At 46.8% G+C, this 16,659-nt stretch overlaps 2 protein-coding genes across 4 annotated transcripts; both read left to right on the plus strand.

The window, feature by feature from the left end:
• The first annotated feature begins 204 nt into the window (after positions 1-204).
• GIP (gastric inhibitory polypeptide) lies at positions 205-4,308 on the plus strand. The gene is made up of 5 exons (XM_004326480.4): positions 205-290; positions 1,747-1,893; positions 2,452-2,541; positions 3,289-3,390; positions 4,299-4,308. Exons 1-5 carry the CDS (start codon positions 205-207, stop codon positions 4,306-4,308), a joined length of 435 nt encoding a protein of 144 aa, XP_004326528.3.
• A 4,371-nt stretch (positions 4,309-8,679) lies between these two features.
• Positions 8,680-16,405, plus strand: SNF8 (SNF8 subunit of ESCRT-II). 3 transcript variants are annotated; one of them, XM_019924929.2, is made up of 8 exons: positions 8,681-8,838; positions 9,199-9,249; positions 10,734-10,872; positions 12,012-12,116; positions 12,752-12,824; positions 13,773-13,914; positions 15,022-15,096; positions 16,141-16,405. In XM_019924929.2, the coding sequence occupies exons 1-8, from the start codon at positions 8,785-8,787 to the stop codon at positions 16,276-16,278; spliced, it is 777 nt and encodes a 258-aa protein (XP_019780488.1). In that variant the 5' UTR covers positions 8,681-8,784; the 3' UTR covers positions 16,279-16,405. The 3 variants fall into 3 exon arrangements, with proteins under 3 accessions (XP_019780490.1, XP_019780488.1, XP_019780489.1); XM_019924931.3 differs by lacking the exon at positions 15,022-15,096 and having other exon boundaries at positions 8,680-8,838; XM_019924930.3 differs by lacking the exon at positions 9,199-9,249 and having other exon boundaries at positions 8,690-8,838.
• Positions 16,406-16,659: the final 254 nt, after the last annotated feature.

Raw genomic sequence — 16,659 nt, forward strand, 5'->3', positions numbered from 1 at the left:
CAGCTCCTCCCACCATCCCCAAGGTGTTGCTCTAGCCTCTTAGAAAAGCTCCAACTCCCAGGGCACAGGGCCCCCCAGCTTTCAGACTCCCCACAGGCTCTGGGGCACCAGGAGTGCGCGGCCATATTGCCTGCTTCCTCAGCACAGGGCTTCCACCTCATGCTGGTCCTTTTCTCTCTTAGCTCAGGAAATAACCATTGGAAGATGCTGGCCATGAAGACCTTGTCTCTGCTGCTGGTGTCCCTGCTCCTGGCATTGGTGCTAGGAGAGAAGGAAGAAGGTCACTCCAGGTTGGGGTGAGAAGGAAGGGGTCAGGTGCCGGGGAGGAGGCTCGGGGGGTGACTGGGTTCTATTTTCAAGGGGGAGGTGAGAAAGGGAGGAATCCCAGGCCAAGAGGAAAGATGCTCGACGGAAAAAAACTTTTCAGCAGTCTGAGTGCAGAGTGAGGCTAGAACCAGGGAGTCTTTTTTTTTTTTTTTTTTTTTTGCGGTACGCGGGTCTCTCACTGTTGTGGCCTCTCCCGTTGCGGCGCACAGGTTCCGGACACGCAGGCTCAGCGGCCATGGCTCACGGGCCCAGCCGCTCCGCGGCACGTGGGATCTTCCCGGACCGGGGCACGAACCCGTGTCCCCTGCATCGGCAGGCGGACTCCCAACCACTGCGCCACCAGGGAAGCCCCAGGGAGTCTTTTTTAGGAGCTACTGTTGTAGCTGGAGAGAGTGTGCTTAGATCTCTGGAAGGACTTCTCAGTGGTTAAGTGTCTGAAGTAGATGATAGCATCTCCCTTCCTAATGAAAGCCTTAACCAGTCACTTATGTGTGCATTTGATCAAATTTTACAGCAGGCTTCCTGTGTGCCAGGCACAAGGGATATACCTGAAGAGTGGTCCACAAATGCCACCTGCCCTCGTGGAGCATATAGGCCCAAGGGGAAAGCAGATGAAGAACCATCTAGGCAAAGCTTCAAACTGTCATGAGCGCTGTGAGGAAAAGGCAGGGAAGATTATGAATGAATATAGCAGGGGGTTCTGTTTGTGTGTTCGGGAGGCCGAGAGACGTGTCTGAGTAGAGTTAGGCCTTCTCATATGCAAGGACAAGCCATATGCCCCTGTCAAGTTGGCTAAGTTTGAGATGCAGCTGTCACACGTATACAAGGACAGACAACATCATGCAGAAGTTAAAGACCATAGACCTGGACCCAGACTACCTGGGGTAAACCCTGGATCATACCTTCACTGTACGCTAAGTTAATCTCTTTGCACGGTGGTTTCCTCACTTACCAGAGGGAGATATACATAGTGTCTACCTCCTTGGGGTGGTGTGAGGATTTAGTAAGTTTCTGTATTCAAGGGCTTGTAGAGGACCTGACTCATAGTAAGTGCCGTTATATGAGAGCTCACTATTAGGAAACTGAGAACCAAAGAACTGAATCTGGTGGGGCCAGGGCAAGAGGAGCAAAGGAGAAAACTGTGGCTCAGTCCTTAGGGAAGAGGGGGACCCCTGATCTTTGCCCAGAAGCAGAGCCTCAAACACTGAGGATGCTGGAAGTGGGTGCTTGAGCTGAGGATAAAGCCCCGGGGGCTTGATGCATGGACAAGAGGGTGTGTCCATAAAAACTGACTCCCTAGAAATGGGCTGCTTCCTTTCCAAACAGCAGCCTCCTGCTGGTGACAATCATTTATCTTCGCACCCTCTGCTCCTTCTGCGGCATCCTGGTTTCCCTCTCTCTCCCCTCCCTGCCCCTCAGGTTCCACACTAAGGCCAGCGGCTCCCAACCACGAGCCCCCAGGTACGCCGAAGGCACTTTCATCAGTGACTATAGCATCGCCATGGACAAGATCCGCCAACAAGATTTTGTGAACTGGCTGCTGGCGCAGAAGGGGAAGAAGAGCGAGTGAGTCATGCGTGCCCTTCCCTGCTCCCTGTGCCCCCGTGTGATGCACAAGGCCAGGTGGCACCTTTCGCTTAGGTGCTGCTGGGGAGCTGGACCGCATGGCGGCCCTGCCTGGGACCCTGGCTCAGGCAGCAGTCTGGTCGGGGGGTGGGGCAGGATTTGGGCAATTTTCCAATCCTTTTCTTCTAAGAGGAGGGGTCGGGAAGATGTGTGGGACTCACAGAGGATCCCCGGGGGGCTGGGGATGAACCAGGGGAGCTGAATTGCTGCCAATGACTACTTGGTGGCGGCAGCTTCAGACTTTGGAAATAGGATAAACTGCTTTCATCGTTCTTCTCTATGCAAAATCTTTTCCCCTGCCCTCACTGTTTGGCCAGCATGGTAGCTCCTGAAAAGCTTGTCACTGATAGCTGAAGACAAGCAGCGGGGAGGCTGAGTAGAGAAAGAGGTCCCCTCTGCTCCTTGGGTCGAGGTACCAAAAGATTGGAGCTTCTTTGGGCTGGAGAACATCTGGAGTCCCGCCTGGCCCCACCCACTCCCTAATCTTTATTTTACCAGCTGGAAACACAACATCACCCAGAGGGAGGCCCGGGCCCTAGAGCTGGCCCATCAATCTAACAGGAAGGAGGAGGCAAGGGAGCAGCAGGGGTGAGTCAGCCCACAGGGGAAGGGGTCGGGGGGCGGAGGGGGTGCCTCTTGACCCCACCTCATTGTTCCCTCTCCCAGACTCCAGAGCAGGGCTAGGCCCCAGATAAGCATCCCCTTCTACTCAGAGTTCAAAGAGGGGTCTTCACAGAACTCCTGGAGGACAGCCCAAGCCTAAGGGAAAGCCTGGGAGGAATGGGGGTGGGGGTCCTGGGAGGGAATCTGGGGCCAGAGTTTCTAAGGTGGATGACTTAGTGTGCAGAGTCACCAAGTCCAGGAGTGGGGCACAAAAGAGACCTCGGAAACTGGCTTCTCCACTTCTGCCTGCCAAACTTCAGGAAGGCTTGTGTGAAACTGGGACCCTCTGAAGGCCAGTCCCCTGAAATCAGTTACCCCGTCTCTGTAGGAAGCTGAGGAATTGATGACACAGATCCTTCTAAAGAGTGAATATTCCCAAAGTAATCTCTTGGGGTTTTGGAATGCACTCTGGGACACTTGGAGAGGTGGATGGGTGGGATGTCTCCCACCGGAATCGTTTGTCTTTGCCTGTATGGAAGAGCCTATATTCCCTGGCCGACAGGTCTGGGTGGAGCTTTGAAAGCTGAGACAACTGAGAGGCAGCTGTGTTGACTCGTACACCCCACCCCCACCCCACCTTGTCCCACCACGTTGGAGTCCCAGGTCCGGTATTTACTCTCTCTGGGTGGTGCCCAGGCTAAAGGCGCCTGCCTGAGGCTTTCTCCTTTGTAGCTCCCTACCCAAGAACCCCAGTGATGACGGTTTGCTAAAGGATTTACTGATTCAAGAGCTGCTGTCCTGGATCGTGGATCAGATGGAGCTCTGCAGGCTCAGGTGGGAGTTTGGTAGCTTTGGGCATCTTGCATAGTGGTTGTGAGCTCGCACTCTGGGGTCAGACACGGGTTCACATCTTCACCTCAACACATGCTGACAAATTACTTAGACTCTCTGAACCTTGGGGTTTTTGTGAAAATTGGGGCTACTTAAACCACTTCATGGGATTTGGTGGGGTTTGAATAAGATAATTCGAGGAAAAGGCTGAAATCAACATCTGCAGAGTACTGAGTTTGGTAACCTTGACAGTTATTAGTACCACTTGCACTTCTTCCTCAATTTCCTCCAGGTGAGATGCTGCTCTCACCTGCCCTACCCACCCGAGCCCATCCTAACATTAGCTTTTCCTTGGTACCGTTGTGCCATGGCACCTTCTCAGTGATGGAACCCCTAGAGTTGGAGGCATGTTGCCCTTCTCTGTAGCTGCTGCTGGTCTCAATAGTCCTCAAATCCTCCTCCTAAGCTAGGAAGTCTTTCAATCTATTATGTCTCAGAAACAAGGGATGGCTCAATACCATGGAGAGATCCACCCACCCGAATGGTGAGACAGGACACTCATTTAAGATGCAGACACCGAGGCACAGAAACCAAAACAAATTCAGACTTCGGTGCTGGGAAGTTGAGGGACTGAGGGCACAAATCTGGGATGGCTTCCTGTAAGAGGGTTAGAAGGAAGAGAGGCATGTGACCTGAACAACGGAGAAGAGAGTATGAGAAAATCTCCACAGGAAAGTGGGTAACAGTCTCTGTGCTTTTGGGAATCATTTTGATTACTTATAATTAGAGAGGTAGTTTGGAGGTAGGAGCGGTTGAACTATGGCTGGGTGCCAGGATACATTTACTTTGCTGCCTTTAAGCCGATACTGACCCTCTCTCCACTGCTCCACTCCTCTCTCCACTCTGCACAGGTTTCAGTGACTCTGACCAAACCCAGCTCAGAACTGGACTCTGTCCTTCACTTACTCAGCTCCTGCCTCAGCTCCACCCCAGGATACCCCAAAGAAACAAAACCAAGTTCAAGCTGAAATAAATCTTTGTGCCCGTTGTCAAAACATATTCACGTGTCTACTGAGCACTACCTGTTCATTTGTCTTCGTGTGTGCACCACCCAGTGAAAAGCAGATATGGCTCTTACCCATCTGTTAATTCATCTGTTGTTTCCACGAACACTTACTGGAAACTTAACACAGGCAGAGACTGCACTGAACGCTGGGTATACAGCAATCATGGAAACAGACACAATCCTTGTCCCCAAGGGGTTTACAGTCCAGTGGTGGGGACAGACTTTAATCTTTAAACACACAAACACATTAATAACTACAAAACATGCAGAGTTATGTGAAGAAACACTAGGGAGCTGTGAGAGGACAGAGAAGCCTCATCTAGGTGGAGTGGGCAGTCAGGAGGGCCTCTCTGAGAAAATGACGTTTAAGCTGAGTGAGATTTGAAGGATAAAATGGCCAAAGGGTGATGGGAGCCTTCATAAATATTAGCCAGTGCTATGGTTGCACAGCAAAATGGGCAACGGTGAGAACGGCACAAGTAGAGACGGGGCAGGTGGGCAGAGGCAGGGCCTCAAAGGCCATGTTAAAGCTTTGAGAGTTTATCCTCAGTGCAAGGACAAGTACTTGAAGGATTTTAAGCAGGGGCAGGTCAGAGAAGATCTATTTGCATCCCCGAACAATCACACTGATGATGGTGAGAATGATATTGAGATGAAGAGGGATGAATGTGGAAGAGGCTCTTAAGGGATTCCAGATTTCACACTAGGGAGTTGCCAGTGAAGGTGAAGGGAAGTGGGAGAACTCAGTTTGTCCAAAAGTCAATACCTCTTTCTTCCGGTGTTTAAATGTTTATCCACCTCGGCATGCTGCCTTCTCCCAGTGCCCTGCATCCACAGAAGACAAGGCTGTCTCTCTTTCCCGCTTAGTTTAGGTTACCTTCGCCTAATGTCCCCTCCTCTTCCCTTGATCTAGTCATATTTTAGCATACTAGAGTTAAACACACCTAGATTCAAATCACTCTCTAGGTCTGTGACTTGGCAAGTTAGTTCCTCTCTCTCTGAAGCTCAGTTTGCTGTCTGGAAAAGACTAAAAAGTACTCACTTCATTGGGTTGAAGTATTTTAAAATAATGCCTGGCACAAAGTAAGTGGTCAATAAAAGTTAACTTTTGTTATTATTATTCACACACTTAAACCTCAGTTTAAAAACACTGGGGTATTAGTTTAAAATCAGGGAGTGGCAAACTGGATTGGCTGAATGGCTGGGCCAGTAACCTAAATAAGCAAAGTGGGGAGTGTGTAAAGTAAGGGGAAGGATTGGGACTGTGAAAATGGAAAAGAAATGTGCCCCTAAAGGTATTCTGATGACCAAACAAAACTCTTTGGAGAACTGAATTTGCCTGAGGGCTGCCAGTTTGCAATCTCTTCCAGTTCTTAACATTTTGGGCTTCCTCTCCTCTAAACTCCTAGAGTTCTAAGGGTGTGTACCACACAATTTAGAGCATGCCTTTGCTCAGAGGTTATATTTTAGTGATTCTCCATGATAGAACTGATTGTATTGGGGAGGAGTTCAGATCTATATTTCTGTAGTCTTGGGTGTCTCTGTGAATCAGCGAATCTGTAAGTGTTATTAAAAAAAATGTACAACTGTCTCACTATGGGCCAGGCATTAGTGCTCAGGACTTTCGAGATGCCATTTTTTTTTCAACTTTTTTTTTTTTTTTGGCTTTTATTCAGATTTAGAAACATCATTTAAAAAAAGTCATGGTGATCTCATTTAAAGCCTCATCACAGTCCTTCGAGGTAATGATAGCATCATAGCTGTCAACCGTGCACTACACTGCCTCCCTGAGGCAGAGAGTTAAAGCCCATGCTCTTAGCCACTCTGCCATAAGGCCAATGACTCACTAGTCACTTAAAGCAACTGAGAGCATCTGTGACGGTCACATTCAGTGGTGCACCGGGGCAGAGTGCTTCTGAGAGCCATTGTGAAATTGTCAGGAATTCTGTGAGCAGGCTGTAAAACCATCCATAGCTTGAAACAATAGCTCCAAAGGCTGTGGTCAGAGTATTTACACTATGGAAATTGGCAAATGATATAAACCAGAGCACCGCCCTCCCAACCTGGAGAGGTGATTGTTAAACATTTACCAGCACATTACTGGTCAGCATACTTTCTCTTAAATTATAGAGGAGAACAAATGTGTCTGAAGAAGGGAATGAACATGTCTGCTTGAGGGTGGCAATGAAGTTTATCAAGGGTCAATGTGTGTACCTCAGGGAGTATGTATGTGTGCATTTGAGGGTCTGAATAGTTAAATCTGAAGTCATGAGTGTGAGCGAGGGATCAGTGTGTATACCTTAAAGAGTCATACAGTGTGAGTCAGAGAGTGAGAAGTGAGGCAGGTGTGTCTAGATGGTGTCAGCGGGCACCTAAGGGACGGAGTTTTTGTGTTAGGGAGTGGTGTAGTAAGAATATGAAAATATGAGGTCAGTATGTGCATACATGAGGCTAATGCATTTTTCATAGACAGGGTGTAATGGAGGAAGTCAATGTGTATGAGAGGGTGCCAAATATATGTGTTGGGAGGGGACAAATCTGTGTCTGAGAAAGTAAGTTTGTGTTTAAGGGGGCTTATGTTATCTGAGTTTAGTGTCTAAGGGTATGTATCGGAGTGAATCTGAAGGTAGGACTATGATAGCCTAAATAATTGTTTCAGCCTTGGTCGTTCTTTCAAAATACAGAAAAACACAAATAACAGTGCTAAATATTTTTAGCAAGATAGAGCATTATTTCTCTTTCTCGTAAACACCCAGAGGCAGGCAGCCCGGAGCTGGTGTGACAGCTTTTGCTCCGTCAAATCCTCAGGGACCCAGACTCATTGGCTCATGGCTCCACCATCCCTCAAGGCCCAAAATGGCAACTAAATATCCTGCCACCGATCTCTCTGCTCCCATCCTCTTTTTTTTTTTTTTTCAGGTTGCATGGTGCAGCATGCAGGATCTTAGTTCACCCACCAGGGATCGAACTCCTTCTCTCACCCCCACCCCCGTGCTCCCTGCCACATTGGGAGCATGGGGTCTTAACCACTGGACCACGAGGGAAGTCCCTGCTCCCATCCTCTTTTTTTCCTTTTACTTGAAACCTCTCTGGTAACATTATTCACATCCATGGTTTTGCCTTGATCTGTAGCCCAGTTCTTTCTGTAGAACTTCATACCAGTACATCTGAATGACAATTGGCCATCTCTCCCGGGATGTCCCACAGACCTCAATTTCAACATTTTCAAAACCACTCTTATTTCCTCAGCTTCATCCTGTGGTCTCTTCCTACCGCTCTCTCTGAACGGCACCACGCAGTTGCCCAAGCCAGGACACTGAACATCCTGCTAACTTTTCCCACCCACTCTGTCCCCATCAGTTTTACCATCCCTTTTTCTTACTTTGTCCGGAATCTGTCGCATTCTCTCTATCCTTTCTGCCACCATCTTAGTTCTGGCCCTCATCATTTCTACTTTGGACTGCTACAACTGACTTAAAATTAAGTCTAGGTTGCCACTAATTTTCCTATAACAAAATTTTGGTATTATTACTCCCTGACTTAAACCTCCCTTGGCTCCTTTTTTTAAGACTCAATATTGCTATAGAAGTCACCTATGGAACTTCCTAAACACACAGATAACTGATTTCACCCCAGACCTGATGAATAACAAACATAGCTGATACTTATTTATGTGCCAGGCATTGCACTAAATGCTTTGTTATATATTTTCTGGCTTAATTCTCACAATGACTTCATGAGTAGGTATTACTCTTTCTCAACTGTGTTAAATGGAACACAAGAGGTTAAGGAATTTGCCTTAAGTTACTGGACCATACGTAGTGGAAGTGAGCTATGGTACCAGGTAAACTAATTCCAGAGTCCAAGTTCTTAACTGTAAGGCCTTCCCCAATCAGAAGCTCTACGTGTGATTCCAAAAGGCAAGCTCCATTAGCGTAGAACGGATTGTTTTATGTTTAATATGGAACGCTCGGCGCCCAACTCAGCGCGTCGCACGCAACAGACGGCCAGTGAGCAGCGGCGGACCTTCACTTGCAGGCTGGGGTGGCGGTGGGGTCAGTCGCACGAAGTCGAGCGAGTCCGAGGCGTCCACCTGGGTGGGGCGCGCTGGGCCGCAAACAGTTTTGCGGATCCTGGCTGGAGCACGAGGCGGGGCCGCCAGGCCCCTGGCGCTGGGGGAGTTCAGCCCCGCGGCCGGAAGTCTGGGCGTAGCTTCCGGCGCGCGGAGATGACGTCCAGTTTGCGCATCCGCGTGGGGGAGCTGGTGGAGGATCCCGGCACGCGGAAACCCGGGGTCCCGGCAGCGGGGCGGCCCGCGGGCCACGGTGGGGATGCACCGCCGCGGAGTAGGAGCCGGCGCCATCGCCAAGAAGAAGCTTGCGGAGGTGAGGGGAAGGAGGCGGGCCCTACAGTCACTCCAGACCCGCGAGAGACAGAAGTCTCTCCGCGCAGAGCTCTGTACCCTCAGATCGCCTCCCAACAGAATCTGACGCGGGTTTCTCGGTCCCGGGGAATTGAGTTTCTCCAGCTTCCGGTGTATTGGAATGTCAGCATCCCTAGATCCATCAGCCCTTTCCCTCACTTCCCCCAATTAGACTACAGTCGAGTCGTCTATTCTACTTCCTCACTTCCTCTCCCTAAGAAAAAACATTTGCGAGACCCTTTTAATACTTCTGCGGAGGCAGTACAAGTGGGAGCCCCCAGCACCCACTCTCTCAACTCATCCTGGTCTATTTGTCTGACAGGCCAAGTATAAGGAGCGAGGGACTGTCTTGGCTGAGGACCAGCTGGCCCAGGTGAGTGGGATGGAGGGCTCCAGACAGCAAGGGAGATCCGACAAGGCTGGGCAGGACACCTTTGATATAAACCAGATTGTTTGGATCGAACTAAAAATAGGGCATTTGGCAAATCCCAGTTTCTGGGCTGCTCAGATCATTTAGGTGACTTGCTGATAACAATGATAGCTAATAACATCTTTGAGTGATTACCTACTTGTAGCGTCCCAGGCACATGTCCATTTTCTTTACATACACCGTCTTGTTCATTCCTCCTGACAATCCTATCAGGAAGGAACTCTGTTCTTCGCACTTTCAAATTGAGGGCACTGAGGTGTTAAGTGCTTTATCCAAGGTTACATGGGTAGTAAGTGGTAGAGTTGTTTGATTAGGTCTTTTGGGTTTTTACTTTAAATGCCTAAGAATAACCTGAAAATATTGCCTAACCTGTGGCACCCACCACCATCACATCTAGGTGCATACCAGAAGTGTCAGTGATGGGGGTATGGCTCCTGCAGTTTCCTTCTCTAACACTTCCCTTTTCTGTACATGCCCTGTTGTTTACTCAGTTATTTTGCCTGGTGAAGAAGAGAAGGAGGCAGTGAGGCAGGGAAATGGGCCCTTGAACTGAGGAAAATAAATAGACACAGGGTGTGCTGTTCAAAAGCTCCCACTCAGGGGAGATAACATGCAGGAATCAGCTGGAAATGGTGATTATAATAATGTGTAAATTTCTAATATGTTGGAAATGAGGAGATGCTGGGCCAGGAGTGGTTATTCTTGGTGAGTTGAAGATAGGTTGTTAATTAGGGAAAGAAAAGGAGTAATGCAAATGGGAAGTCAGAATATCCCCAAACCAAAAGTATTTAGCTTTAGAATGTACTCTGGTAGAGCCACATCCCTTCCTCAGAGATTCTTTATCTATGGTTATCCCCGAGGAGGTTCTTGACTCAGAGATTAAAACAACACACCTAATTCATGCCAGGCTTCCTTTCTCTCCTATCTAGCCTTTCTGTCAGAGGCTGAAGATTTCCCACTGTGTGAATGCTGCAAAATTATTAGGTGCATCTTCAATTAATTAATTTCATTAGATTTAAAAAAAATTTTATTTTATTTTTGAGTATAGTTGATTTACAATGTTTTGTTCGTTTCAGGTGTGCAGCACAGTGATTCAGTTATACATATACATATGTCTGTTCTTTTGCAGATTCTTTTCCCATATAGGTTATTACAGGATATTGAGTAGAGTTCCCTGTGCTATGCAATAGGTCCTTGTTGATTGCACCTTCAATTTAATAACATTTTTTTCTTCTGGGAAAAAGAAAAGAAGCACTTACAACAAGCGAAATATAATTAATGCTGTTGTATGTTATATAATGAGAGTTGTTAAGAGAGTAAACCCTAAGAGTTCTCAGCACAAGGAAAAAAATTTTTTTTCTATTTCTTTAATTTTGTATTTTGTGATGAAGGAAGTTCTCTAAACTTAACTGTGATTCATCCTGCAGATGTCAAAGCAGTTGGACATGTTCAAGACCAACCTGGAAGAATTTGCCAGCAAGCACAAGCAGGAGATCCGGAAGAATCCTGAGTTCCGGGTGCAGTTCCAGGACATGTGTGCCACCATTGGGGTGGATCCTCTGGCCTGTAAGTTGTCTGTAGGGGTCCAGTGTTCTTCTAGGGTTGCTAAGGGACAAAGCTCACCTAGTTGTTGTCACTACTGTTGGGGCGTCTTCTGTAAGGGCCTACAGGGAGATCCAGAGGATGTTGTCTTCAGGGAGTCCCTAGCAGGATGGCTGAGTATCCAGTTTGATGGGAAAGATGGAGAGGTTGGAGTGCAGGCTGAGTAGCCAGTGTACGTGATCTTCCCTGGAATGCTGTGCTGTGGAATTTTTTATGACTATTTTTCCCTTTGTTAAAAAAGTTTTGATAAAAGTAGCATGTATTCAGGCAGTCAGTCAACAAAGGAGAAAAAAGAAAACGAGAAAGTGGAAGTCTTCTGACCCTGCCCGTAATTGCAGAGATAAAGTACTGTTAACAGTTTAAGGTATATCTTTCTAGACACCTTCATCATATTTATAAACTATTTTTTAAAAATATATGGGATTGGGCTTCCCTGGTGGCGCAGTGGTTGAGAGTCTGCCTGCCAATGCAGGGGACACGGGTTTATGTCCCAGTCCGGGAAGATCCCACATGCCACAGAGCGGCTGGGGCCGTGAGCCATGGCTGCTGAGCCTGCGAGTCTGGAGCCTGTGCTCCGCAACGGGAGAGGCCACAACAGTGAGAGGCCCGTGTACCGCCAAAAAAAAAAATATATATATATATAAATATATATGGGATTATGCTGTAATTATTACTCTGTAACTTGCATTTTTTACTCAATAAAATATCTTCAATGGATTTTTGAATGCCAGGTCTGCATATTCTTTTTCTTAGCCTGTCTAGACCGTATGTCCCATTATATTTCACTGCATGCTTTGGGAAAGAAAACTCACTTTTATAGTATCCTGAGCCAGAGTTAGCAGCCAAATAGATTGCCCACCTTTAGAACTGTCTGAACCTGTTGTTTAGTAGGAATTACCAAGAGACAGATTGTGTTGAGGATCCTGAGTTGTAAGTGGAGCAGAAGGACGTAAGGCTGGGCAGAGAAGACTTCCCATAGAATAGATGTATTTTTTTAAGTATATGGGCTGCCGAAGCAAGCACTAGAATAGATGTTTTAATCTAGCTTTGAAAGAAAAGATGTAACTATTGAATAACCTAGCTTTTGTTTTTCTGTCTTTTAGCTGGAAAAGGATTTTGGTCTGAGATGCTAGGCGTGGGAGACTTCTATTACGAGCTGGGTGTCCAGATTATCGAAGTGTGCCTGGCCCTGAAACACCGGAATGGAGGTGAGGGTGGCTCGGTCCTGGACTGGGCTTTGGGCTTCTCTGAGAGGGAAAAAATGTTGAAAGATGATCTTTCCTATCCTGCAGTCTGCAGGCCAGTAAGGTCTTGAGAAGCTGTTAGGTCCTGAGAACTATCTTAGTGCTTCACGATGTTGAATCCATGACCAGTCTCCATGGCCAAGGGTAAATCTGAATGATTATCTCTATTCTCCAAAGGTCTTTGGCCAGGAAGGCTTAGCTCCTAGTTGTTACAGAACATATAGGCAGGTAGGAAATAGGCCTTTTTCCCTGATAGATGATGTGTCTGGGTTATGATTTTCTCATTAGTAACTATAGGCCTGCCCTGCTTCTCCAAGGTGTGGTGATGTCAATGGAGTCTCTGTGCTCCCCAGAATGTTAGCTTTAAAACGATCATTCAGTGATATCATCTTAATAAGCACACTGAATGGTCTGTGTTGAAGTTAAGAAATAAAACTTAAACCTAGTTAGAAATCATTGGCTATAGACAGAAATCATTGGCTGTAGACACAGCCCTGGTGTCAAGAGAGCATTTACAGTTTTTCAGAGATGCTGTCCTTTTTTTTTTTTAAAGTCATAAAGGTAATCCTTCAACTGCTTTCTGTCCCCCTCTCCAATAGGTCTGATAACTCTGGAGGAACTACATCAACAGGTGTTAAAAGGAAGGGGCAAATTCGCCCAGGATGTCAGCCAGTAGGTTTTGCCTTCCAACCCCTTGGAGTATAGAAAGGTCTTTAAAAAAGGTGGAAATCTTTTCTCCTTACCACTCGTTCGTCTAGGCTAGTTTAGGAATCATTTTTATTTCTCTTCATGATCAGAAGAAATGTTTTTATTTTAGAAATCTGAAAATAGAGATATAAAAAAACAAAAAACCCATTATTTCTCAACTGAGATATTACAACTGTTAAAAGTTTTGGTAGATCTCCTTCTAAGCATTTTTTTCATGCATAAAAATAATGTGGGTGTGTGTATACACTTTTTTTTTCTTCTTTTTAAACATACTCGGGGCTGTATACACTGTTGACATTATTTGTGGTCAAGGAGACTAGAGCTGGCACTGAGAAAGGCTGGGGAAAGGAGCTGGGCTCAGAAGATGGGGTGTAAATTGACCTGGTTCACTAGCCTTTGTGTGACTCCAATTTGAGAAAAGGTAAAAAAGACTCTCAGTATGTGGGCTGGATATGTGGTCTACACATTATCTTGTGGGTTTTCTTTAATTTCAGTTAGTTGTCAACTAAGAAATCAAAATCTGGCACCACTGGGCCTGAATTTCCAAATGGCGGCAATCAGCTGGGTTGCCCCTTTCACGTCTCTGTTTTGCCGTAGTTTACAGTACTCCCTATTGTCGCTTAAGTTCAGCTCACTTATTCACATTTCCTGATGGGCTCCTGGAAGCATATTTTTTACCTCTGTCTGGTATTGGAGTGGTTTGCTAAGTGGAGAGCCTGACTCCTGTACCATTTCCCTGGAATGTCCAAGCACCATTTGGTGCACTTTGACCCTGCCTTTTTACTGATGTAGTTAAATGTTGTGCAGCCTTTTGAGTCTTCAGCCATGGTATCCTGCCCAGGGCAGAGCTGAAACTGCATTGTTGCTAGTCTGGTCTGCCAAGGGTCTTTAAGCAGCTCTTCCTCACCTCAGAGACGACCTGATCAGGGCCATCAAGAAGCTAAAGGCACTGGGCACTGGCTTCGGCATCATCCCTGTGGGCGGCACTTACCTCATTCAGTCTGTTCCAGCTGAGCTTAATATGGATCACACTGTGGTGCTGCAGCTGGCAGAGGTACTGGTGGGCCGTGTGTGTGTGTGGGGGGGGGGGTGGGAGAGAGAGAGAGAGGAGAGGGAGGGAGGGAGGGGGAGGGAGGGAGAGTGTGTGTGTGTGTGTGTGTGTGTGTGTGTGTGTGAGGGAGGGAGGGGGGAGGGAGGGGGAGAGAGAGGAGAGGGAGGGAGGGAGGGGGAGGGAGGGAGAGTGTGTGTATGTGTGCGTGTGTGTGTGTGTGTGTGTGTGTGTCCGTGCGTGCATGTGCATGTAGAGGCAGTCTGGGAGGGGATTTTCTGATCTCCTCCCCTCCATCACTCAGGTCTTTTGCTGAAACTGTCTAACGGATGCACTACTCAGACCTGTGCTTATTTAGCAGACGTTTATTGAGCAGCTATAGTGCAAAGCACTGGGCCAGGCTGTAGGAGCATATAAAGATGGGTACCATATAGTTCCTGCTCTCAAGGAGCTTACAGTCTAGTGTAGACAGACATGCAGACCACTAACTGAATTTCCTTGGTGGACAGATTTTTTGATGTCTTCGTAAAACTACTTTATGGATTCTTTGAAAAAATGTTTAATCTTGTTTGCCATCCTCCTGTTCCTCAGCAATGCCTTAAGCTATATCATCTTCCTCGAAATCCTTATCATGTTTTTAGGGAAGACATGTTCAGTTTTCTCAATTCTGTAATGTAGAATAGAACTAAATGAGGGAGGGGACTTTTCTGGATTGGGGAATGGTTAGGGTGAGGCAGGACAGGGGCTGAATACTTAAATATTTTAGATTATGAACAGTTTATGATGATCACCATTTCTTCCTATCAGTTAATCATTCTGAATCTTTCCTTGTCACTTTAGAGTTCTCTGGTAAAGTCTACATTGATATTTTAGTACCAGGGACTCGACTCTACTTTTTAGGACTGAACCCCTCAACCTACCTCTGTCATCCTGAAAGTCACTTCTCTCTTGCTCTCTACTGGGACCTCTAAACATTCTTCTGTGCTCTCTTAGGCTTCACCCAAGGGCAGTTCCCCCTCCTGCCTGGGTAAATTAATTGTCCCTGGGCAGATGCTGGATTCTAAGGGAAAGCACGCTCTTAACTGACGCAGCCTCCATTCCTCCTTCCTTCAGAAAAGTGGCTATGTGACTGTCAGTGACATCAAAGCCAGTCTTAAATGGGAGACGGAGCGAGCGCGGCAAGTGCTGGTATGTGACTTTTGGAATGGCCCAGAAAAGATGGGCCCCAGATGGGAGGAGGAGGGTAGACAGGTACCCCACAGGCAAGAGCTGTGGCCTCTCTCTCTCTGCTGACTTCTTGCCTGGAAGGCTGCTGCTGCCACACCAGAAGTAACCCCAGCATTTCTCTGAAGATGGCACTGAGAGGTAGAACTCACAAAGGCAGGCTTCCAGCCCTGGCACATGGCTACAGCCAGGCTGCCACTGCCACTGGGGAGTCACCAATGCCTCTCTCTGCTGACCTGTAAAGCCTGGTCAGATGGTTAATGTGGCTTGTACTGGAAGTAACACTGTTAGTACAGAGTGAAGGGAATTATTAACTACTGATAACTACATTGCTATAATTATATACTATTATAGTGCATGTTACATATAGTTTTATATATACACATTTCATGGTACTAATGAAAGACTGATGTTGTGAAGAGGGAGTGGCATGAACACGTAGGAACCCTGGCTTTCAATACCTTTCTCCTTACCCAGGCAGTTGAACTATAGACTTAACTTCATCTGTGAAGTGGGGATAACAAACATTTAATGATATTGGGTAGAACCAACCCATCTGGAGCATACTTCCAGCTATAGGAACTATGAGTCCATTCTAATACTAATACAGTTTTTCCATTAACTTTTCCAAAAAGGTTTCCCCCTAGCTGTCTGTTACTCCATAAGTTAACTGAAAGGTACTGATCTCCATTTTGTTTTAGGGAATGCAGTTAGTGATTTGCTCAAAGCCATACAGCAAATATTTCTGTAGCCCTTCCTTCCACAACATCCCACTTTGTCGTTATCCTCTTTCCCAGCAGCACAGATTAAGCAACTTGGTGGCATTTCTCACACCTCAGGCAAAGACCTAGGCTAAACAAATCATTCTAATTTGGCTGTGTAAATATGTGAAGGCACTCTTGTAGATTTAGTTTGAAAACCCCACTGAAGCCAAGATAGGTTTGAGGATTATCTACCCTACATTATGTAAACTCCCCTTTCTCAGTTGATTTTTCCTTTTTCTGCCAGGAACACCTGCTGAAGGAAGGGCTGGCTTGGCTGGACCTGCAGGCCCCAGGGGAGGCCCACTACTGGCTGCCAGCTCTCTTCACTGACCTCTACTCCCAGGAGATTACAGCTGAGGAGGCCAGAGAAGCCCTCCCCTGACTGGGAATGCGGAAGGGGGCACAGCAGCAGGCAGGGAGAAGAGGGAGGAGCTGGTGGTGAATAAAACCTCGACAACTTTGTTTTAAAAAAGAACCAAAAAACCAAAAAAATTCCAATTTTTTTCTTCCCCCAGTATTCTTCAGCCATTACTTTCTTTTTTTTAAAGTGCCTTCACATTGCATCTTTATTGGAGAAAACCTTTTTTATCCGCTAAGGATAACCTGAGTAACATAGATAACAGTGAACATGTATAAAATGACTTGCACAGGTCATCTACAAGTTCATGGTAGAGCTGGGCCTAGAATGAAGGCCTTCTGTCTCCTGGCTAGACAGTCTAGTTTCTGTGGCCCTGAGACATAAATTATAGCCTCTGTTAATTCA

This window comes from Tursiops truncatus, chromosome 20 (genome assembly GCF_011762595.2).
Source record: "Tursiops truncatus isolate mTurTru1 chromosome 20, mTurTru1.mat.Y, whole genome shotgun sequence".
Classification (NCBI taxonomy): Eukaryota; Metazoa; Chordata; class Mammalia; order Artiodactyla; family Delphinidae; genus Tursiops; species Tursiops truncatus.